The 24,401-nt window shown below is 58.2% G+C and overlaps 1 protein-coding gene across 8 annotated transcripts in view; it reads right to left on the bottom strand.

Moving 5' to 3' along the window:
• IGSF9B (immunoglobulin superfamily member 9B) overlaps window positions 1-24,191 on the bottom strand; it is a 37,829-nt gene extending 13,638 nt beyond the window's left edge. Inside the window, exons 1-16 of one of the 8 annotated variants that reach the window (XR_008975350.1) lie at window positions 21,958-22,257; window positions 16,976-17,173; window positions 16,119-16,265; window positions 14,130-14,281; window positions 12,975-13,092; window positions 11,839-11,980; window positions 11,599-11,744; window positions 9,151-9,293; window positions 8,274-8,414; window positions 6,870-6,986; window positions 5,404-5,496; window positions 5,159-5,309; window positions 4,605-4,728; window positions 1,911-2,086; window positions 1,145-1,371; window positions 923-1,007 (exon numbers count right to left, since the gene is read on the bottom strand). Coding sequence is in view for 6 of the 8 variants with exons in the window: in XM_057433165.1 (XP_057289148.1) it covers window positions 923-1,007; window positions 1,145-1,371; window positions 1,911-2,086; window positions 4,605-4,728; window positions 5,159-5,309; window positions 5,404-5,496; window positions 6,870-6,986; window positions 8,274-8,414; window positions 9,151-9,293; window positions 11,599-11,744; window positions 11,839-11,980; window positions 12,975-13,092; window positions 14,130-14,281; window positions 16,119-16,265; window positions 16,976-17,173; window positions 21,958-22,204 (2,407 nt within the window). In the remaining 2 variants the exon portion in view is untranslated. Of the gene's footprint in view, window positions 1-922; window positions 1,008-1,144; window positions 1,372-1,910; window positions 2,087-4,604; window positions 4,729-5,158; window positions 5,310-5,403; window positions 5,497-6,869; window positions 6,987-8,273; window positions 8,415-9,150; window positions 9,294-11,598; window positions 11,745-11,838; window positions 11,981-12,974; window positions 13,093-14,129; window positions 14,282-16,118; window positions 16,266-16,975; window positions 17,174-21,957; window positions 22,258-23,997 lie in introns of those variants that run through there. The other 7 variants (XR_008975349.1, XM_057433168.1, XM_057433165.1 and 4 more) reach the window with 7 other exon arrangements.
• Between the last annotated feature and the right edge of the window lie 210 nt (window positions 24,192-24,401).

Here is a 24,401-nt window from a genome sequence, read left to right as displayed (position 1 = left end):
GAGGGGCTTTGGACAAGGGCCTGTAGGGACAGGCCAAGGGGAATGGCTTTAACCTGCCAGAGGGGAGACTGAGATGAGCTCTTAGGCAGAAGCTCTTCCCTGTGAGGGTGCTGAGGCGCTGGCACAGGGTGCTCAATGAAGCAAAAAGCCTTTTTGCCTTAGCTAATAGACACCCAGGGAAGAGGCCACAAACCCCGGTGCTCCTGCAGTGTGCTCCTGCCCCACTTCCAGCTGGGAAGAGCACACACACATTCTGCAGGCACTGCCAAACCCCCTGGGAAAGCTTCTGGGAGAGGAGCTGGAGCACGGAAGCAGGCAGGCTGCAGCAGGCAGGCTCTCACTGTGCCAGCACCACTTGGGGGCAGAGGAAGACCGCAGCAGAACTCTGCTGCTCATCGGCTTTTCCATCAGAGCCATAATCCCAGGGTTTTCCCCATTCCCATCTCCCCCTTGCCTTTCCCATCGCCATCGCCTCCCCTGCCCCTTGCTCCAGAAGCATCATCTGAGCTGGGCTGGGATACAGGTCCATGCACAAGCTGCAGCATGCTGCAGTCTCCAGCTCCAAAGCTTTTTTATCCCTTGAATCTCCGCACTGCAGTGCTACGTTTCCCTCTCTGCACCTTCCATTCCCATTTCCAGGCTACGCTGTGCCCGGTCTTTGTCCTCCAAGCACCCTGCAGAGCTGTCACACTGCAACACAATGCTCTTCGGGAAGGACTAACCCACTCCGGTGCTGCGCCATTTGCATCCAAACACGGATGGGGCCAGCAACATTCCCAGGACAATGACCACAACCATGCAGCCAGCCCACAGCAAAAGCACACAACCACCCTTCAGTGTCATGAGCAAGTTCTGCTGCATGACCTGAGCGCTACCTGTAGAAGCAGAGATGCTTGTGGTAGAAGAACAAACCACCCCTTACCTGTACTGGAGACACCAGCAACATTGCTGGGTTCACTGATGAGATCCTGCATGACCGCCAGGACACGGAACTCGTACCAGGTATCCTGAAACACCAAGAACATCCATCAGGTCCCTCACCGCAGCCTCCAACCTTGAAGACCCCGAGCCACCCCTAAAGCATCCCCAGAGCCGCAGCACACAGCACAACACCATACATATGGGGTGCGAAGCCCCTGCCTACCTGGGACAAGTCCTTGGCAAAGAACTCGTTCTCGGTCCCCAGGATACCATCATCCAAGATCTCCCACCTCTCCGCGACGCGGAATTCCATGATGTAGCGGTCGATGGGGAAGCTGTGGTTAGCAGGAGGAAGCCATGACAAGAGGACGCCTTGCTGTGTGCGGTTGGCTGTTAGGCACCTCGGTGGGGTTACCAACACCAGAGGCTCTGGAGTTGTTACAGGGAATGCTGGGGACAAAGCAGATGGGACAGGGACACTGTTGAGATGGGGCGAGGTGAAGGATGCTCTCCCATAAGGGCAGACAGAGCACGGTGGTAGCAGCGGTTCCCAGCTTGCTGGAGTTTCAGGCCTATCTGAGGCATCCCATCTCAGTGTCTTTCCAAAAAGCAGGACTAACAATGCAGTGGATCCAAGAAAAAGGCCTTAGAAAACATCCTGCTTCCTCCCACCTCCTCCTGAGACAGCTCCAAAGCAGGCACCAGCACATGAGAGCTCCAACTGAGCTGCACACAAGTGATTTGGGGCTCCATTAATCCCTCCTGACCCCAGCTGAACTTAAGAGAGATCTGAAAGGTGACTGGTGCAGCACAGCTCTCCAGCACTGCCTGTTAGGACAAGCTTTAAGGAGCCCCATGCACCCCACAAAGTCCAAAAGCATCATTTAGGACCCTCCATGAACCCTCAAACTAGTGCTGCTGATCACCATCAGACAGGACATCCCCATAGCCCTCCTGAATCCCTCCCCTCGTGCCCATGGAGGACCTACCTAGAGTGTTCACAGTGACCACCTCACTGAAGGAGCTGGTACCCAGCTTGTTTTGAGCCAAGACACTGAACTGGTACGCAGTCTCCGGTTCCAAGGTATCCACCAGTAGCCAACTGGAACCAGCTGGCACTGGGAGAGAGAGCCAGTCATGGGGGCCAAACTGGGCTCTCTTCATCCTGCCGAGAGAGAAGTGAGCATCCTCAGGGAAAGGGGTCTTTGACAGGGAGGACCAAAAGGCAGCATTAACTTCTGGAGTGAATATGGAGCTTTCCTGAGCGATGGTTTGCTTTGAGAGCAGTGATGTGTATGGACATGGGGCAGCCACCCAAGAGCTGGCTTGGCGATAACCAGGGTCAGCATCCCGTTGTGCCACACCAGCTCATATGGACACTGCCACCAGCCTCCCCCCTGCCCTGCACCCCCATGAGCAGGGTCACCACCAACAGCCCTGCTCTGAGGTTGTCTCCATCAGATTCCCATGGGCGAAAGTAGAAGCTGGAACGTTCTTCCTAAGGTGAGTGCTGCTGGGATGGAGATGGGCCCTGTTCCCATTTAGACCTGAGTTTTCCCTCAGCTCTATCCCTGTCCATGCAACCCCACAAGAGACATTCAACTACCATTGCCACATCTACACAAGTCGGGGGCTGCCAGCACAGCCCAGGGCATCACTTGGGCTTTAGCAGCACAGCACTTGTGGGGCACACAGGACACAGCCCTTCTGCTGGGTTCTAACCCACAAACCCAGGGTGAAAAGAGCTCCCAGAGCCATCCCAGTGCAACCCAGCATAGACAAGCATGCAGCCACAAGCCATCACCCTGCTGGGAAGCACCATGTCCCAGAGGAGCATCGCTGTGCTGCAACTACTGGTGCTTATGTTAGAGGGATGCTGTAGCGAGTTCCAGCCCTCGGCTGCAGGTTTTGGTGGTGTCCAATAGAGGATTTGGGAAGGATTGCTGCAGATGGTCTATTCTGAATAGATCTGCAACCACCAGTTTACAGCCAAGTAAATCCCCCAAGTGGGAAGTAAAAGATGGAGCAAGGACAAGTGATGCTGCTGTAAAGGAGCAGAAGGTGAGGCAGGAGAAGCAGCAGCAAGCTATGGAAACAAGGAAGTCGGTGGAGAGCCATGCACCTGCAGCGTGCTCCACCAAACCCAGTGGGAAAGCCTCTGTCCCACCACTGCTCCAGCTGGGAATACACCTCCCAGGATCCCCACTGCCACCACAGTGGAGCAGCCAGTGCCTGGAGTGGGTTTCCGTGTGGCATTTAACTCCATCACCTCCTGCATCCCTTCTGCGGGGGGACACACAACAGCAAGGAGCTGAGTTGGGGTGAGAGGAGGGTAAATGCAGAACCAACCCCCCCAGGGATGTGAGACCATCCTTGCTGAGGGATGCTGTGTATGCAGGAGGGATGCTGCGCTGGCCCTGGCTACCTCTGGGGAGCAGGGTTTGCATTTCCAGCATCGATAGCCATGGAAGATGGAGGAACCATCAGATTCACCGAGGATGAAGCTGTGTTTTGCTTGAGCATCCCATAGCCACAGCATGGAGGAAAGCACAGGGATGGCCAAGCTCTCTACATGGCACTAGATGACCCAGCACCATCCCAGATCCCTGGTCCCAAGGAGCAGCATAGCACCCAAGGCTCACACCCTTGCAATCAGGGCAAGACAGGTCTCTGGCTCCCTATTCCCACAACACCCTATAAATTCCCTATGGAAAGCTTGGTGTGAGCACCCTTTCTGCTGCTGGCTGCTCTCCCCAGGGGTCTGGAAGAGCCCGGATGAGGCAGAAAACCAGCAGCAGGTTGCAGAGCCGGAATAGCAGCAGCTGTCACATCTCTCCAGAGCAGAGAGGTTTAACTGCTCCTTCCCAAGGGCATTTTCATCACAGCAAGGTCTGCACTGCTCTGCTTGCTCCATTCCTTCCTCTCCCCACCTCCCAGCAGACTGGGGGAGCACAGCAGGAATCGCTGCAGGTGACATCTGCCCTATCTCCACTCTCAGCAGTCTCCATCAAGGCAAATTAAGGGAAGGAAGGAAAGAAAGAGCAAGAAGAAAGGCTGAAGAACACCAGCCCAAGCCTGGGAAGGGAAGGCATCATCCCCCCCCCACGTTTCCGAGGACATGCAAGACAAAAGCAAGTGCAGAGCCCCAACCTCACTGCAGCTACATTGCACCCTCCCCTGTCCAAAGGGATGCACCCACTGGCTTTGGGTACCAGGTAGCACAGGAGTGATGGGAGCACAGCCCCACCAGGCTCACACCCAGCCCTCATCTCGCAGTGGCTGGTTGCGAAGCGAGCTGGGATTTAATCACCTCCAGGGAGCCAGAGAGCAAGGAGAGATCATTTCTGCTTAGTCACAGCTCTTCCAGGACGCGCTCTCTAAAGGCTGCATTTCCCATCCTCTCCCTGCCTGTTAAGCTCCATAAACAGTTTATCTTGAAATGAGATGCCAGGGGCAAAGTTACGTGAATGCAAAGCGTCTCCCTTTGTACCATCATCAGCAGAACAAAACCCACCACCACCCAACCTCTCCGAACCCAGCCCTAATGACACCCATGGGTGCAGAGCCACCCTCACCACCCTCCTCCCCCCAACCCACCCCCCCTCCCTCCTCCCCACTGCTGGAAGCTCTGGTCAGCTGGAAAGGAAAAGAAGCAGAGAGCAAAGCATGCCAGGATGACTCACAGAGGGCCGTACCAAACTGAGAATGTCTGCTCGTATCCACCGTCGTAGCCGGGCTCCCAGGAGACATTGGCTGAGGTCATGGCCACCACCACGTGCACGCTGGTTGGGGCATGAGGGCTTGTGCCTGCAAGGGACAAAGGGAGGGGGGTCAATGGGAGCAAAACCAGAGAAGCTGTGGCTGCCCCAGCCCTGGAAGTGCTCAAAGCCAGGTTGGATGGGGTTCAGAGCAACGTGGGCTAGTGGAAGGTGTCCCTGCCTATGGAACTCAATGAGCTTCAGGGTCCCTTCCAAGCCAAACCATTCCATGATTCTTTGCCAGCTGGCAGAAGCAAGAGGGCTGGAAGCCCCCATGATTCCACAAGGAGCGATTCCCATGAATCACTTCAGCTCCCAGCCACGATTCCACATGGACTCCTCTTGCCCCAACCGAAGGCCACCCAGAATTCCTGCTCCAAACAGCAGCAGGACAAAACGGGAGCAGAAAAAGGCAGCTCCACCAGTTAACAGCGTGGGTGCTCTCACCTTCTTCACTCGAGGTGCCACCAGTTACGTACCTACAACAGTGAGGTGGGTGCTGGCAGTAATGCTTGCGACGATGTTGGTGGCGACGCATTCCCACTCGCCGTGGTCATCCTTGCCGAGGGAGCGGATCTGCAGGGTGCCACCGGGCAGTGTGTTGTGCTTGCTCCTGCTGGGCTTCCCTACCTTGGGCAAGGAGCCGGGCAAAGAGAGAAAGAGAGAGGACTCAGCGGCGGGTTGTGGGGCAGGGCAAGGCGGCAGTGGGGTCACACTAAGCTACCTGCGTGGCCCAGGGGACACCGCCGGCCACCGGCAAGGGAGCTGGTCTCTCCGGTCGTGGCAGGGCACCCGGTTCCCCCGCTTGCGAGAGGACCTGGCGGGGCAACGCGAGAGGAAGGTGTGAGGGAGGTTGGTGCTCGGCACTCGGCACGAGTGGAGAGCCCCATGGTACCCACATGGGCACCGCTGCCGAGGAAGGGGCAAAGCAGCAAACACCGTTCCGGGCTGTCCCCAGGTGCCCAACCTGCCCCTGCACCAGCAGCAGGACCCTGATGTGCGGGCAGAGAGGGCCCCATGGGGACACAGGAGGATGGAGGGAGATGCCTGGAAGATGGATCTTGTAACAGCTCCTTCCTAGGCTCGTAAACCCAAATGATCCAAATCCCACATTGTCCCGAGTCTTCTTCAGCTGTTCTTCACGCGGAGGGCTCTGCTGATCCACGCCAGGACGCACAGGACGAGCACAAAGGACATGGGATTACCAGTGCCAAGCCCAAGTCTTCAGGGGTTCTTCAAGAGACTGGTCAGCGCTGGTGGGCTGATGGGGAGCTTGCTTCTGGCACTGGGAAACTGAGCCCAAGCCAGCCACAACGGCACTTGGAAGGGATAAGGCCAAGGTCATGACAGTAAGAGGATGGCCAGAAGGCACAAGAAGGGTTGAAAAGAGACCTGAATAAGAATAGGGGCAGGGAAGAGAAAAATAAGATGGAGAAAAAGACTAAAGGGCCAGCAAGGTTCAGATAGGTCCATGTGCAGGCCATGGCCCTCCTCGTGCGGGTCAAAGGAACTCAAAGAGATCCAGCATCTCACACCATAAGGACTGAAGATGCTGCTGCCCACTGGATGACACAAGGGACCGCATCACTCTCAGGAGCTCTGAGAAGGGGACATGAAGCTTGGCAAGAAGATTCTGACAGGGGGACAGAGAGCACATGGGGTCCCTGCATGGTGGCTTTCATGGGAGCAGCAAGGTTGGGAAGCAAAGGGAAGGCTCAGGAGGACACTGCTCTCTGGCTGTGCCACCACAGCCTGCGTGGCACAGAAAGGGACAGTCATTATGTTGAGTTCAGCATCATCAAAACAGCTTCTTCTCAAGGTCTTCAAAGCCACAGGGCTGCTAACAGGTCCAGCCCCTTAGGAAAACACAGCCAAGGGTCCTCTGGTAGCACAAGAGATGGGAGATCCACATGGGAATGGTGGCCACCTCAGAGGAGGAAGAGGAGGGAGACAGGGGCAGGGCTCAGCTTGGCAGATGTTTTTCCCGTGCTGGTTTCATGGGATTCAAGGACTTGGTGGCCACAAACTGGGCTTCCCCCACCCACCTGCGGGACAGGACGGCAGTGGCTCAGCCCAAAGCGAAGCAGCTGTACCTGCAGTTTGTTCTTACCGGGACAGAGTGTGGCTTCTCTGTCTGCAATAGTCACCAAAAGCCAAAGGCACTGCAGATTTGTCTGGCAGGCCGGGTACCTTTCTCCAGGCGATGATGGGAAAGGGGTCTCCGGCAGCAGCACAAGGAATCAACAGCTCCCTCCCTGCCTCCTGTCTGTACTCCCAGCCTGGTAGCACCGTGAAATAGGGGGGGTCCTGCAGCCAATGGAAAAGGCATCCATCAACCTGTGCCAACTCCCACCAAGGAGCATCAACCTACTGATGACTCCCACCAAGGAGCATCAACCCATTGCAACTCCCACCAAGGAGCATCAACCCATTGCCAACTCCCACCAAGGAGCATCAACCCATTGATGACTTCCACCAAGGAGCATCAACCCATTGACGACTCCCACCAAGGAGCATCAACCCACTGATGACTCTCACCAAGGAGCACCAACCCATTGCCAACTCCACCATGTGCAAGGAGCTGCCCACCACCAAAACAAACCCTTTTCCAACACAAATCAATTTGGTCTGAGGCATTGCAAGGAAAGCCACAGCAGAGAGTGTTTCCTCTGAAGAGCCACCGCACTATGGCTTCTTGTTTAAGTTTAAAGGAGGTCAACAGGGGGAAGAAAACCCACTCACATCACATCAGATACCATCAACAGCCATTTTAGTGGATGTGCGTTTGCGATACACAAAGCATTATCAGATGAATCTCAACAAGACACCATAAATCACTGCTGTTCACAAGCATGGACTTGGTGATCAGGGAAGGAAGAGGCAAGCAAATCCCACCCCAGCCACAGTGGGAACTGCACTGGGACCTCAGCCCACCTCAGGCTCTGCATGCAGCAAGAGCACATGGAGCATCTCTAGAGCTCAAATCATCCCTTTAATAAAGTCCACCATGAACCCAAGCCCAGGATAGCAGGGCCCAGGTGTTTTGTTGCAAAAAGGCCATCCCAGGGACACATTTCCTGGTCCAGCACTACCAAAGCCTTACACTCATCATACACTGGCTGTGGCCCAACCTGTGGCACTGCTCCAGCTATACCTGCCTGGTGTTCCAGGATGCTCATGAGGCTCCACATCCATCTTTCTCAGCACAGGTAAGAGATATAAGGCTCAAAGCAAAGGTTTTTGCTACAGTGAGTAATGGACCAATTTTGGGGGCACAAAGCCCTTCTTGAGCTCTCTTCACAGAGAAGCACTCAGAGAAGCAAAGTAAATCCTCAATCCCTGCACTGAATTAACAACCAAATAAGCACCATGGATTAGAAACCCCACCTCATCCATCCCTGCAGTGCTGTGCTGAACAGGAAGGCAGAAGGAGTCACATGCACATTGCAATTCTACGTTAAGAAAGCCTGGCTACAGCAGGAGATATCTCCACAAAGCACACACAGATTCACTGCAGCACAACCCCTAGAGCATCCCTTGGCAGAAGACACAATCCAATGGCTGCAGAGCAAGGGTTTGAGCAGGCAAATTTACCTTCAGTACCAGTCGGGCAGGGGGAGACTGGCCCATTGTACCCAGGGCGTTATAAGGCACACAGGTGTAAGTGCCGAGAGCATCTTCAGTTGCCTCCTCGATCCGGATCGACCCGTCTTCCAGCAGGTTCCAGCCGGAATACTGCAGCAGTGAGAAAGAGGGAGCTGGTTTATCCCACACCCACCACTGCTGCTTATTCTCCCTTCAGCCAATCCCCCCCTCAGCAATGCCCCAGGAGATGCCCGATTCCATTCCCAACACACAAGTAGCCCAAAAGACTTAACATCCCAATCCATCACCCCCTGAAGTGAAACTCATCCTGGTGGCACCAAGGAGACAACTTCACCCGAGGGGCTGAGGGCACCAAGGAGCAGGAACCCACAAGTTTAAATGCAATTAAAACTTTGGATCATTAATATTTAAGGAAATATAAGATCCTGAGCGTTTCCTTTAAATATTTAATGGCTCATATCCTTGCTCAGCCGATCAAACTGTGATTATAGGATGGCAGAAACCTATTAAAAGGGTCTTTTAACCATCCATTCCCATTGGAGAAACCAAAACAGGGCCATCAAGATGTGGCTTGGGAGGGCAGCATGCACAAGGTCTGGGAGATGCAGACATCACGTCTACACAAGAACCCGAATTCACTCTGCCCACAGCTGATAAGGAACAGCAGCATCATCCCACCCATGGGATGGATTAATGCACTTGGCAGGGTAAAGGTTGGACTTGACGATCTTAAAAGGTCTTTTCCAGCCCTGCTGATCCTGTGGGGTTTCTTCTCTCCTGATGGACACACATGGTGATGCTCTCTGGCTACACAGAGGACAAGGTGTCCAAATCCCTCTGTGTCCCTCCCCGGGGGCTTCCTTACCTTCTCAATGCGCAGGGGACGTCCGTCTTTGTTCCACTTGACCAGCGTGACCGGGGGCTCTGCCTCCACCGGGCAGCGGATGTATCCGTGTATCCCAATGGGGACGTAGATGACGGGGGGCATGTTCACCACGCGGGCAGGATCTGGGAGAGCAGAAGCACCGTGTCAGGGTGGGGAAAGAGTCCTCCACCACCCAGCTTCAGGCGATCTCCATAGCTTTGATAATGAATTCCAAGCCCAGACACCACCTTGGCTCCTGGAGGCTGTTATCTCCAGGCTTCCTACACACAAATCCACTGTAATACCTGGTATTTCAAGGGGGCTTTACTCATGCCCAGGGTGTTCCTACCTGGGGCTCATTAAACGATGCATTTAAGAAGCAGCATTAAACCCATCTGCTGGCACATCCACGTTGAGTCATGCCCTGCTCAGCATGCTCCATCACACCCAGCCTGCCTGGCTCTGCACAGCAGCAGTGAAAACTAGCCCAGCTCCCAGCTGCAGCAATAGAGATGGGAGAAGGGATCCATGACTGGGCTACAGCGAGTCCTTTACCTCCTGTCTGTTTGTACTCGCGGCTCATCGAGCCTGGGTCACATTGAGCATCAGCCACCTCCTGCCTTCCCAACAGGATGCAAGCAGCTTAAAATATGCACCTTAACCCCCCCACGCTGCATCACCCACACAGTCTCGCGATGCTCCAGCCTAGGATGTGTCATTACCAGTGCTTCTAAGAGCTTTTTAATTAAGTGTGAGTGGGTTGGAGGGAATCGAGGCTTTCTTTAATAAGCAGCTTGATAAAAAAAGGAGGAAAAAAGAAGTTACTTTTAATAAGAAGAGTATTTCCACAACCTTGTCTAGACACCGGCAGCGTGAGGTTAGGGGGGAAATCCTGACAGTGCTTACACTGCCATAAGGGATGGATGAATGCGTTTTTGGGCTGCAGCATCCCTGTGCTGCGGATACAGAAACGCAAAGCTGGGGCTAAGGGTGAGGTGGTTGGGAGGAAGGGATGGAAGATGCGCTTCCTTGGGGTAAAAAACACCCAGTCTGGGAGTACTGCTCCCTCCCTGCCTGCCAAAACACGGAACCCCAAGCTGGTGCCCCCGGCAATGGCACCGTAACCCAGATTTGCCAAGCGCTGCATATGGAATGGGCTTTACCCCCCCCCCTCTGCTTCACTCCACCTCTTAGGAAATGTAATCAAGGGCTCTGGCAGCATGGGAGAGGGTAATGGGATCGAGCCTTTCACTACTAGGTCACTGGAGAGGGGCCAGCCCGGCTCAGTAATGCCCCAGAGCTGTGTCCCCATCCGAGGGCTGCTTCAGGGGGTGGGAATTCTCCCTCCTGAGGGGTCAGCCCGGGTCTAGATGAGGTTTGCTGTGGGGGAAAGGGGTTTGCAGCACAAACAGCCCCCCTTGCAGGGCTGTCTGGAGGGCAGGTTGCCCAAAGGCTCTTTTTCCTGACATTAGAGCTATTTTTAACAGCCTTCAGCCCTGATGAGTGGTCCTGGATTAGCAGCAGGGCAGAGTTAATGGCCTGAGGCCACAGGCTCTCCAGCCGGGTGTATCCAAGCACCTCTGCCTGGTCACCCCTTCATCCATCCCCATAGGGAGACCCCTGAACCTACCGGCCCTTCTCACGGCAGCTCCCCACCAGTGTGGGGCTTCCCACTAACCAGCATTATTGAGTTAAAACACTTCAAATCAGGAGCCCACTTTGCTCAAGCCTATCTATCATTATAAAATAAACCTCTTACAGCAGAGTAATATTGCCATTGAGAGCAGCAGCAATTGAGGCCATTACTGTCAAATGCCACAGGACACCCGTAGCACACTACCCATTACTGCCTGGGGAGCCCAGAGAACAAGCGTGGGCAGCAACGCTCCTGCTCCAGCCCCTTCTCCTCTGCTTGTTTAGATCGGTTACAGCCTGAAGAATACAACATGCAAAGCAGAAAACTCCTCCACAGGAACATGCCCCCATAATAAACACTGGGGAACACAAGCAGGCAGCTGGGTCTGAGAGCCCTGAGCTGGTGTTTCCCTGCCCAACGCGATGCAGATGAGGACAGCGTGGTGGGGGGATGCCTGCCTAATCAAAACCCACCTGTATCAAAGGTGGAAGCCACACAGGATGCTCAGGCTCTTTGCTTTCCTGTTGCCTGCACCCTACAAACACATGTGGGATGCAGTCTGGGATTCCCAGAAGCTGTGGTTGCCCCATCCTGGCAGTGTTCAAGGACAGGTTGGACACAGGGGCTTGGAGCAAGCTGCTCTAGTGGAAGGTGTCCCTCTCCATGGCAGGGGTTGGGGCTGGATGAGCTTTAAGGTCCCTTCCAACGCAAACCAGTCTGTAATAGGATTCAGGGATAACAGAGCCTCTTGGGCTGCCTCAGAGCCCACTACTACCAATCCCAGCACCATCCCTTAGGATACCCACACTCACACTGCACCGTCAGGTAGGCAGAGGCCGATGGCGAGCGGCCCAGGCTGTTACTGGGGATACAGGTGTATTTTCCAGCATCCTCTGGCTTGACACGGAAAATAATCAACGTCCCATCGATCAGGATCCGCACCCTCAGCTTCAGGTCACTGCGAGAGAAGAGAGGAGGAGGAGGATCGTGGGGACACCATGACCCCGGAGCGGGAAAAGGAGGATAAGGACACGCAGCCAGCTCCAACTCACTTCTTGAAGTAGACGTTCTCCTCCTCCCAGTACCACAGGTAGGTGAGGTTCCCGGGATACGCCTCGGCTTGGCAGGTGAAGAGCGCATCCTGGGAGATGTTGACCGTGATGTTCTCCGGAGGGGAAACAATAAATGGAGGTCCTGGAGGCAGGGAGGGAAAGGTGTTACCCCCACCAGCACATGGCCCTACAGAGGCTGCGCAGGCTCAGCTCCATCCCAGCATCACTGGTTTGGAGCTGCTCTGGGATCATGGAGCGCAGGGGGTCATCTCCAGGAGCACGCTGGCCCTGTTATTCCCAACGTTTTCCCCCTAATGCCGGACAGGGAGCCTTGATCAGGACAATGCAGCGATAGGACAAGGGGCAGTTTAGGTTGGATATAAGGAAGTTCTTCCCTGTGAGGGTGCTGAGGCACTGGCACAGGGTGCCCAGAGAAGCTGTGGCTGCCCCATCCCATCAAGGTCAAGGCTGGATGGGGCTTGGAGCAACCTGATTCATTGGACCATGTCCCTGCCCATGGCAGGGATTGGAACGAGATGATCCTAAGGTCTTTTCCAACCCAAACCAGTGTGGGATGCTATACTCTCTACAGCTTTAGGGAGGGTCCCTGCATCCATGGTACACGGCTCTGCTCCTCCCAGGCCAGATGAGCTCATGCTTCCCTTTATCCTGAGCACTTCCACATCACCCACGGGAAAAACCAGAGGGATGCACAGCTCAGCACCACAGCTAAAGCAGAGCAGAGGACACCCCGTGCTCCTCTCTCTGCTGGTAGCTGTTGACCTAATTAAAGATTTATTTAATCAAAGAGGGAGCAGGAGGCCCTGCCATGCATCACCGCTGTCTGACGAGGGGCTTTGTGACAGCCTCAAGCTTTTCCCTGCTTCCCAAACAAAAGGGGCCCGGCACGGCCACTGCATGCCCCAGTTAAGCAGATTCCTCCATCCCACAAACGGGATGCGGAGCTGGCAGGATGCTGAAGCAGATTCCTCCATCCTACAGCTTGCAGGATGCTGAGCCCATAAGGCTCGCGGGTCACTTCAGGACAGCGCCGCAGTCCTGCGGTCCATGGAGTTTTCCCTATGGAATAAACCAGCGGATGAAGAGGAGCTGGAGGGTCCGTGCTGGAATCTCACCTTGAACGAGCAGGCGCGTTGTGTGCACAGCTTCCCCCTGGATGCTGTATGCCCGGCAGGTGTAGGCACCCCGGTCCTCCCGGCTCACAGAGAGCACTGTAAGGCTCCCGTCGCTCACCTGGGAACGACAAGGGAAAACCCTGGAGCACAGGGAAGGAGCCCTGGGAGAGAGGGATGCATCCTAGAGCCGCAGCTCAGCATCCTCCCTCCTGCAGCACTGCGCTACCGGCGCTTTAAGGGCTGGATGAGAAACGGGTTTCCCCGGCTCGGCAAGGCTTTGGATATTAATAAACCAACACAGATTCCTGCAGGATGCCAAGGGGAAGGGAAAAAAATAAATAAATAAATGAATAAATAAACCATCACAACGCATTCATCTCCTGCAGAAGTGACTGGCAGGAAGCAGGCTCCAAACCGCTCCTGCCAGGTGCCCCCGGCACCATCAGCCCTTCATACGGATCCATCCCCTGCTCCCAAGTGATCCACCCCTGGGCTGGGATACAAGGGGGAGAACCCGGCTCAGCCACCATCCTTCCTATAGGGACACCCTGCAGAAGCCAAATTCCTCCCTGGGGACACAGCAGAGGAAGGATGGGTGAGGGATTGTCACCCTCAGGGCAGCAGCACCCCCAAGCACAAGGAGCCACGCTCCCAGCCTGGCTTCCCCCTGCCCCATCCTTCCTCCTCCTTCTATTTCAATTAGTAACAAATGATTCCTAATTACTCTCATTAGTGCCTGCGCTGATTCCAATGCCTGATTTACCAATTACAGCTCAGGGGGGGAAATCTCTGCTTGGGAACCTCAGGGATGCAAACAGGGTCCTGGAGGGAGGCAAGGATATCCTCCCTGCCCAAACCTCCCCCTGCATCCATCCCTGCCTGAAGACACAGCATTCCCAGGCTACAGCCCCTACTGGAGTCCCCGGGGAGCAGTTTGGATGTGGGATAAAGCCTGGGGGGGGTCTCTAGCCTGTACCAAAGGGATGCAGCATGAGAGGATGGGGTGGGAAGAGACATGGGGAGAAACAGGCATCATGGCAAGGAGATGCTGAGAGAGAACACCCGGCTCTGTGGCCACCATGGTCCCACTGACACCATCCCCAGCAGTGGGATGCCCAGGACCCCCATGACAGCTCCCACCACCCATCTACCTACCTGGTACTTGCCATTAGCACCCAAAAGGTCTCCTTCTCTCAGCCAGGTGACGATGGGCTTGGGGTTCCCGAACGCCATGCAGGTCAAGGTGACGCTGCTGCCTTCCTTTGCCTCTACGTACTGCGGCGGTGTCTCCGTGAAGGTGGGGGGAGCTGGGGGGCAGAGGACACCACTGTGACCCCCCTATGGCCGCTGTGGGTCAGCGGAAGGCACAGGGACAGAGGGAACACGCTGCACATCCCTATGGAGGGGGCTGGACCACCCCAAAAGGGAGCAGGGATGGGGATAACACCCACCGAGGGTATCCCTTTCCCTGCCACACGCGCCCCAGCCCTGTCCCCTCTCCTCCCCAGCAGCTCCAGGCTTGCAGCACAGCCTCCCCCCTGGCTGCACATTAACTTCCTATTGTCAAAACATGGGAAAACACCGCAGTGCAGATCGAAAGGCTCCTTCCTGATTCCAGAGGCTGGCAGGATTACAGCCCGCCCCCAATTACCAGCACTTGTTAAAGCTCGCTTTGGAGGAAGACAGGTTGGCAATTTAAGCTGCTTGGGGATGAAAAGAAGAAGAATTACACTTTGTTTCTCCCCAGATGATTCCTGTTTTCCCCCCCTAAGAAAAGGAAGCACTGTAACGCACTGAGAGGGAAGCCACAACCTTCCCCCTGCAAGCAGCTCTTCAAGCCGGGAGGATTATGGTTGTTATTAAGCCACTGTGTGCCCCTTACTGCATAACCCCTGCCAAAACACCCCATTTTCCAAAGGGGGTCGAGCCCATGGGGAGTCAGAGGTGCTGGCAACCACTTCCAGCCCATTGGGATGCTGGTTTGCAGCATCCCTGCATGCAGTGGAGGTGAAGCAGGCACCATGCTACCCTGTGAGCTCATTAGCAGGAGAAAGGAGGCAGCAGCAGGGCAGGGCCAGGCTGGGGCAGTGCATGGCTTGCAAAGCTCCTGCTCACTAATTGGGCTCAATTAGGAGGCTCTGGTCCATTCTGCAGCCCAGCACCCCCCTGAAAGGTTGAATTAGTCACTCAAGGTCAGGCAAGACCAAGGAGCTGCTGGTGGTGCCCACATCTCCTCTGCAGCAGGAGAGGCAGAGAGCCCTGCTGCTGGGCTCCACATCAAGCCCTCTCCTGATGCAGAGAACAGTTTGTGATGGGTTTAAGCCGCAGCCTTAATAAAATGGAGAAGCCATTTGAGTAAATCTGGATTGCAAGAGAACAAAGATGGGATGCTCTGAGCCGCTTGCTCGGAGCAGATCTGTTCCCAGCCCCGCTCCTTGATGTCTGCCCTTTCAACAAGCACCTCATAATTAAACTGCTGAATCCTTCATAAAAGCATGTCCCTTTGTTAAGGCACACCCCGGCTGGAGCAGCCACCCTCGATGGCTCCAGCCTTGTCTGCGAGGTGTGCGCTCTCCAAGACCCCATTGGGAGCACTGTGTGCAGTTCTGGTGTCCTCAGCTTAAGGACATGGAGCTGTTGGAGCAAGGCCAGAGGAGGCCACGAGGATGCTCAGGGGCTGGAGCACCTCCTGTATGGAGCCAGGCTGAGAACATTGGGGCTGTTCAGCCTGGAGAAGAGAAGCTACGGGGAGACCTCAGAGCAGCTTCCAGTGCCTGAAGGGGGCTACAAGGATGCTGGAGAGAGGCTCTTCATCGGGGACTGGAGCTATAGGACAAGGGGTGATGGGTTCAAACTGAAACAGGGGAAGTTCAGGTTGGAGATAAGGAAGAAGCTCTTCCCTGTGAGGGTGCTGAGGCGCTGGCACAGGGTGCCCAGAGAAGCTGTGGCTGCCCCATCCCTGGCAGTGTTCAAGGCCAGGTTGGACACAGGGGCTTGGAGCAAGCTGCTCCAGTGGAAGGTGTCCCTGCCTGTGGAACTGGATGAGCTTCAAGGTCCCTCCAACCCAAACCAGTTTGGGATTCCAAGGTACCATCAAGGCTCAGCATCCATCAGGAACCATGCAGCCCATCATGCCCGGCTCACCATTGACCGTGAGGTGGACCCAGCTGCCGTTGTGGAAGGTGTCGTACTGCTGGTCCAACATGAGCACTTTGCACTCGTACCAGCCCTGGTCCTCGGAGCGGACCTGCTCAATGCGCAGGGAGGCTTTGTCGTGCAGGCTGGCCCGGCCTGTGGGGACAGCACAGCCATCAGCATCAGCGCAGCGCCCACCCGCACCGGAGCGTCACCACTGGGGACACCCAAAGCATCTCCTTTGGGGTCAAAAGCACCCAAAATCCATGGGTTTGAGCCTCATAGCTCCCATCTGGGGAGCACAGAGGCCACTGGGCTCATTCATGAGCTGAGTGTGGCAGAGCTCAGCCCAAGCTAAGGTGCATCCTCCCTCAGGGGAGCAATGTGGGCCGAGGAAGCCCCACAGGGTAAAGACCCAAGGGGACTGAGACACCGACATGGGTCTTCCCCACCACACCAACCACGTCAAGGCTTATCCCCACCAGCCACGTGGGGCTGGCGGCACACTGGCAAGTGGCCACATGGGTTCTGCAGCTCCAACCTGCTGCTTCCACCTAGCACGTGGGGCTGGCTCCATCCCCACAGCATCCCTGCATCCCTCCTCCCGGCTCACAGATGCTCTGGAGCGCAGTGGTGGCAGCAGCAGCAGCAGCAGCCGCCGCCACCACGTGTCACCCTGGGTTTCTCTGCCTCGCTTGCTCCTGTCCCACGCAGCCCAGCTGGCTTCCTAGTGCTGCTGCTTAATTAAAACCAACTGGGTGGAAAGCAAGCAAGGAGAGGCAGAGCCCGCGCGGTTCCCGGCGGAGGAGCGGATGGAGCGGATCCGTGCACCCCTGCCACATCCCCCTCGCCACCCCTACACTCACCAGCATATTCCGGGTCGACATGGGGAGGGTAAAACCCAAACTTGATGAAGATGGGGATGGGGACGCCGAACTTGAACCACTCCACGACATAGGGAGGGGGCTGCCCCGTGAGCGGGTGGATCACGTCGCATCCCAGGATCACGCTCTCGCCAGCGCGAGCGGTCACGAACTCGGGCTCTTCCCTTGAGCCGAGGGCACCTGCAAGGGGCAAAGGATGAAACTGGGGCTGAGCCCACCACTGGACCCCAGCACCAGTGATGGATGGAGGATGGGACCCCGAGGTGAAAGCTTCTGCACCAGGGCAAGGTGATGCCCAGTGACCCCACATGGTGGGGACCTCCTGTTCTCAACGGAGGGGGTGCACAGAGCACATTCAGTGCTGTTCCCCACTTAGCAGCACCATCGGGGCTGCCCCACATCCCCATGGCGGGTTAAAGGCTGCTTCTGCTGTCCTGTTTGTGCCCTTACATCCTCTGGGACCACTGACCCACAGACCTTTGCCAGACCGGAGATCTGGCTTTCCCACGGGAGCAGGCTCAGAGCATTGACATTGCAGCCAAGCTCATCCATCCTGGGGCATCCCCAAGAGCCCCGAGGCCTGAAACCTGGTGATCAAGCCTGGCACCCTACTGGGGTAATTAAAGAGGGCTTTGGTGTCCCCATCAAAGGCAGGGACGGCTCCACCCCAGCCGTGCCTCCCTGCTCAGCTGCAGCCTGGCATCACCCAGCCAGCAAAGCTGCATCCTCAGCATGGCCTTTTAGAGAGGGAAACCCAGGGCTGGAGCCAAGGCCCAGAACTGCAGGCACAGGGGTCTCCTTGATGGAAAGGACCTCCCCCTTTTCTTTCCCTGGCACATGCAGCATGGAGTGGGGGGATGCTGGGGAAGGGGGATGCTGGGGATGGGGGATGCTGGGGATGGGGGATGCTGGGGATGGGGGATGCTGGGGATGGGGGATGCTGGGGAAAGGGGATACTGCTGGGGAAAGGGGATACTGCTGGGGAAAGGGGATACTGCTGGGGAAAGGGGATGGGGGATGGGGGATACTGGGGATGGGGGATGCAGAGGAAGGGGGATGCTGGGGATGGGGATGATGCTGGGGATGGGGGATGCTGGGGAAGGGGGATGCTGGGGAAAGGGGATACTGCTGGGGATGGGGGATCCTGGGGACGGGGGATGCAGAGGAAGGGGGATGCTGGGGATGGGGATGATGTTGGGGATGGGGGATGCTGGGGACGGGGGATGCTGGGGACGGGGGATGCTGGGGACGGGGGATGCTGGGGACGGGGGATGCTGGGGACGGGGGATGCTGGGGACGGGGGATGCTGGGGACGGGGGATGCTGGGGACGGGGGATGCTGGGGAAGGGGGATGCAGGGGAAGGGGGATGCAGGGGAAGGGGGATGCAGGGGAAGGGGGATGCAGGGGAAGGGGGATGCTGGGGAAGGGGGATGCTCGGGAAGGGGGATGCTCGGGAAGGGGGATGCTCGGGAAGGGGGATGCTCGGGGAAGCACGTTCCCACTCCTCCGCGCTGCTCCTCGGAGCCGTCGGTGATTGGCGGCGAGTGACATCACCGCATCCCCGCCGCGGGAGCCGAGCATCACCGGCTATTTTTGGCTCTGGCACAAGCTCACACCCGCGAGAGGCGCGCACTGTGCCACCCCATGGGCTCTCCAGCCCAGTCCCACCACGGCAAAGAGGAGCCTGAAGCTCCCCATAGCCAAAACCCCTTCCGTGGTGCATGGTGCAGCACGGCAGGGATGCACAGCCCGATGGGCAGCCAGGCATCCCGGCATCAATCCCTGCATCCAGGCATCATTCCTTGCATCCAGGCATCCTCAGTCCCTGCATCACCTGCTAGCCAGGTACAGGGATTTGTTATAGTGGCTGTTCAACCAGGAGGGCTGGCTGGTGGCAATGGGGAGGGTGATGCTCTGAACCAGCTGCAAGGAGCAGATGCTGCATTGCACACCCACTACAGGGGTCCTGCAAAGCCAGGACCCCATCTAGCTGGAGGGGATTGCTACACACACATGTGCTATGCATGCACACGCATGCAATAGGCATGCACACGCGTGCAATAGGCATGCACACACGCAGCCTGCTCCTGCCTACCCTGACACCGCTCTTTGCACCTCTCTCCCCATCCCTCCTTATCGCTGCATCGCTGATGAGCTCAGGCATTCACACCCTGTCAGCAGGGACGGTGGCAGCCCTCCCCTGCCACCCCAGCAAGGAGCTGTGAGGACCCAGACCGAGCCCAATGCACCCATTTAGGGGGCTGCAGTGCAGGGCTGGGACCCCCCCCCCCCCCAGTCCCTGCCCACCATGCTCCTGTGCTCACAGGGGACAAGCTGCCATCACGTGCTGCTCAAGAGCATCCAAGGACACACACAGGTCCCCAGCACCTTGCTGCCTTCACAGGGACAGTCCTGCTTCAAAAGGATGGAGCCCCTCAGCTCCTGGGGTACCAAGGTGGGATCTTACATCAAGCCAAGCAGAACCTGGGATGCTGATGCTTACCCAGCTATTGAAGCACGAGGCCGCCCTGATGCCCGAGGGATGGGCACCGGGGAGTGACACTCACACACAGCCCCCCCCCCAGTGAACCTATGGGTGATGTCCCAGGGGAGGAGGGTGGATCCATGCCAGGGTGCAGGGAAAAATAGGTCATTCCCTGGAGCTGGCGGCGCCGGTGTCTGACCGCGGTGCCGGTGGGGAATGGCACGCACGGCTGAGCATCACCTCCCCATGCACCACAGCAGGGAACCAGCCCCTGGCTCTGCCCAGCTGCCACCAGCCCCACCACCAGCCCCCTGCTCTCCTATTCCCACTGCTAGAGACAGCAGGAAAGCATCAGGGAGATGCCTCACAGACCTTTGATGGCCTCACTTCCCAAGCTGCCAACCCTGACCAGGTTTCCCTTCCCCAAGCCGATCCGCTGAAGGCACGCGAGCCCTGGAGGCTGCAGCTCCACTCGAAGCAGCGTTTCTCACCCCCACGTTGACGGGGAAATGCTTGGAAACAACCTGCAGACGCCAGCAGAAACAGAGCGCAAACAGACGGGGTATTTTTAAACCCACTTGGTTTTCCCCAGCCAAGGGGTTTCAAGGCTCAACGTGCAGCTTGGGGAGAGGGATAACAGAGGGGATGCGAGCCCCAGATCCCACCTCGGGGCAGGGGCTCACGTGGAGCCGGGGGATGCCTCGTAAAGGAAAACAAGTAAATCAACAGGCTCCGTCATCCGAGCAGATCCAGGAGAAATAAAAGCACGCTGCGTGCCAGGAGGCGAGGATACAAGCTGCGGAGGTGGAGTTGAACAGCATCCCAATGGGAGAGGAGGGAACGCTGCTGCCGAGGGGCTCCCCGGGAGGATGCTGAGGCTGGGGAGACCCTCACCCGGGTCTGGGCATCCGGTTCCTCCCATCCCAAGAGCAGAGATTTAAGGTGACACGAAGCTGAGATCGGGAGCGGGACCCTTCCTGAGGATGTGGCCACGTTTCCAGGTGGGAATGCTGCCCTGCCTGTGCACGGTCAGAGCGGATCCCTCCCTGTCCCCCCGCCACCTTGCTACAGGCAAGCAGGTCCCACAATCTGCTTGCAACGACCCCAAGGCTCTCATCCCCATCCCTATCCCCCCATGGGGACATCTGATGGAGCAGGAGCAAGGACCTCTCCTCCCTGCCGAGCGGAGACAAGATCTGCTCTGACACATCAGTTGAGGCGGGATACGGCAGGGATCTCCGAGGACAAGGCCACCAGCACGGCACATGGAGGCCAGCAGGGAAGCAGAGCAAGCAACCCCAGTCCCCACAAACCCCCCCAGAGCACCCATCCCTGGCGAGGGGCGGCTCTGGGGGATGGGAGCGCAGCCCTCACTCCCTCCCCCCAGCTGGAAAAGCAGCATCTGGGCTTTGAGCGCAATTCCTGCGTTTTAAACCCGATTTTCCAGCTGGATGGAGGGCGGAGCGCAGGTCAAGTGACGTGCCTCAAGGTTACCCGGGGCCACGGAGGAGCGGGATTAGCTGGGAGGGGTGGCTCAATGTCCCATCCACAGCGGCTCTGAACCACATCCCCCGGAACAAGGGATGCCCTGAGGGACCACAACACCATCCCAGCAGCTCCCCACAAGCCCCCTCCGCATGCCATAGAGGGAGGCCGGAGCCAAAACTGCTCCCAAGGGAGACCTGCACCCAGCGAGCACTGTGCCCCCCAAGCAGACCTATAGCACACTGGTACCCGCATCGCCTTCCCCATAGAGCAGCGTGTGCCACCCCGATGATGCCTTCGCAACTGGGATGCAGGCAGCACTCTGAGCTGCCCGCCAGCAGCTCCTGAATCACGCTGTTCCTGGCTCTCAGGCAGCCCTCCCACCAACGCCAGCTTCTCCATCGGGAAGCGGGAGGATGGGAGTTGTTTTTCCAAAGGCCAGCTGGCCCCAGCTTGGGAGATGCCTACTGCAGGGGAAGGGAAAGGGAAGGGCTCCGGCACAAGGTTGGACCCACTGCTCACCCAACCCATCTGTGGGGCTTCTCTTCCAGCCATGACCTCCAAGACAGAGAACTGGAGGAGAATGGGAGCTAACCCATCCTGCTGCAGATCCAGAAGGGAATCTGCAGGGTTCACTCATCACCAGCGAAGCCAAAAGGCGACCAAGCAGGGAAAGCATCGCCACAAAACCCCTCTGGCAAGCCAAGTCAGCGACTGAGACGCATCCCTCCCATCCAACAGGTCCAGGAGAGCAAAAATCCTCCAGGGAAGGATGGAACTGGGAGCTGAGCCAACCCCTTGGCCGCTCCCAGTGCCAAAGCATCCCCTTGCCAGAGGAGAATGGAGCCAAAGATGGTGGCTGCTGGTCCAAACCCCTCCATGGCCAAAGAGGCACCAACCCTCATGTGCCACGGCTCTGCACCAGGAGCGAGTCAGGGATGCAGCTCCGGCACCCCCGCAGCGAGCCGCTCCGACCATCAAGGTCACCATCACCTGCCATGATATCCGGAGGGATCTCTTCCATGGGAGCCTTTACCAGGCGCTGGCGAAGCCGAATCCTCCTTCCCGATGGATCCATGAGCATCCCCGCTCGGCCTGACGGCGCGGCGCCGCGGCGCTCTCGTGGGAGAGGGAGGAAAAGCCCCTCGGCACCACGGCACGGCTGGGAATGCCAGGAGGCCAGATCCCTCCTCCAACACCCACTCCCGGCGCGGTCACATCCCGGCTCTCCTCCCCCCATGCCGTAAGAAGGGATAACGCGCCCTCCATCCCTCCCTTGAGCCGATTAACGCCTGGGAAGCCCTCGGAGAGCCAGGCCAGGCAGGAGGGCTGAGGAGAGGAGGATGCAGTGCGGGAGAGGAAGGCCATGGAAAGGGGGAAAAACCCCGATGAGGGCATCACCCCATGGCGAGCCCCATCCCTGCTCCGAAGCCTCGTCCCTGGGCGATGCAGGGTGGGAGCATCACTGTGGCCATGGGGCTGCAGCAGCAAGTCCTCATCCCCACGCAGCACCCACCTGGGCATCACTCATGGCACACTCATTCACCACGTATGCGCCGCTCCGTACGCGCGGCACCCCCGCACCCGGGCTTCCCGGCACCCACCCACCCTGGCACCGGTTCCGGAGCCCCCATCCGAGGTATTTCCAAGTTCCCGAGCGCTCTGCTCCTCTCCCAAGCAGAGGATCCCTCTGCTGCAAACCACCGCCTCGCCACGCTGCAGCACGCATTACAGGCGGCTCGGCACCAAAAGGGCAGCCCCATCCTGAAATCCCCCCCACATTCCTGACATTGCCCCCGCCTCTAAGGAGCACGCTGCCAGGCAGGAATGCCAAGGGACCGCGGCGAGATGCAGATTTGACCCCACATGTTCAAGGAGCACCGTGATGCAGGGGGGATGCTGCAGTGCCCCCGGTACATGCTGATGTGCCCCATCCCAGCCCACCAAGGCAGCGTTTCCCTGCAGAGCGGGGAGCCAGCAGTTGCTGAATCCCCATGGAAAAGGGCTCGGGGACACCTAGGGTGCAGATCCCGGGTCTTATCCCGGTTTGGGACCACTGGGATGCAGGAATAACCCCGTGCCCGGCAAAGCAGAGATGGAGACGGTGCTGCACCAGCAGCAAGCAGCTTCCCTTCACCTGCAGGGATGGCTGGGAGGGAGGGAGGAGGCAGCTCAAGGAAAAAGAAGCCGGAGCAGGAAAATCAGGGTTATTCCCTGCTGCTGTCTCCCTCCTGACCTTGGACAACCCTGTGCCTCAGTTTACCCGGCGCAGCAGCCCAGCCTGCAGTGGTGAGGGGGGGTTATTGGCCACCTCCCCCTGGGCAGCGGGGAGCAAAGTCACCCCCAAACCCAGGCGCTGCAGGGAAAGGCACCGAATCCCTTTCCCGTTTCCCCTTGCAGGGAAGGGCAAACGCTGTGGGCTGCTTCCCCAAGCTGGGAGAAGGAACAGGGGAGCCAGCACCGCTCCTCATTCCCTTCCTGCGCTCCGGCCCCAGCCAGGGGCGCCCCCAGCAAGGACTCGCACCCGGCTGCCTTCTGCCACAGGGAATTTCGAGCGGAGAACCGGGCTCACGCACCACCTCCTGCCTCCCGAACTTCCCCTGCTGCAGCCGCTGCCCTCCGGGAGGTCACGGCACGAACCACCGGCAGAAGGAGATGCGCTGGGTGCAAGGGATAACGGACCCGCCATTCCCCCCACCACCACACACACACATTCACTCCCTCCCTCCCTCCCCGCTGCAGCGGGGACACGGGCAGCGCCCGGCCCCGCTCCACGGGCACCGGGGAGGATGCGAACCCCGCAGCGCGACGCGCTCTCGGCGCAAGATGCCCGGTGCATGCATCCCACCCCGGTGCATGCATCCCACCCCGGTGCATGCATCCCACCCCGGTGCGCGCATCCCACCCCGGTGCATGCATCGCAGCCGCAGCCGGCAAACCGGGCGGGGGGGGGGTTGGTGGAAGGAAGGATATACATGCATACGCAGCCCCATAGATCCCGGCGGGGGGACCCCTCCCGTTATCCCCACTCACCTTGCACGGGCAGCCCGCGGGCACCGAGCACACTTGCTACCAAAGCGGCCACATACCAAATCATAGTACTACCGGTCCCCGGTGCGCAGCATCTTCCGCCCGCCGGGCGGCCCGGCCGGGGCGGGGCAGGGCAGGGCTTGGCCGGTCCGGGGTGAGAGGCTCGGCTCCCCGGGCCTCCGCGGGGCCGGAGGAGCGGCTCAGGACCGGCCGCCGGCCGCTGCGCCCATGCCCGCGCCCAGAGCCATGCCTCCGCCGCACGCTGCGGGGCGCAGCCTAGCCTGCTCCCTTTAGCGGCTCGGTGCCGCCCCCGCCCGCCTCCTATTGGTCAGAACGCCGGGGGAGTGGGCGGTGATTGGTTAGCGGCGCGGCCCGGGCCCGATTCAAGGTGGGTTGGCGCGCACGGG

This window comes from Pezoporus wallicus, unplaced genomic scaffold (assembly GCF_028554395.1).
Source record: "Pezoporus wallicus isolate ANWC-B61680 ecotype Strahan unplaced genomic scaffold, APGP_CSIRO_Pwel_v1 contig_9719, whole genome shotgun sequence".
Taxonomy (NCBI): domain Eukaryota; kingdom Metazoa; phylum Chordata; class Aves; order Psittaciformes; family Psittacidae; genus Pezoporus; species Pezoporus wallicus.
The sequence above is the reverse complement of the archived record's forward strand: the minus strand, read 5'-3'. Positions and strand labels throughout refer to the sequence as shown.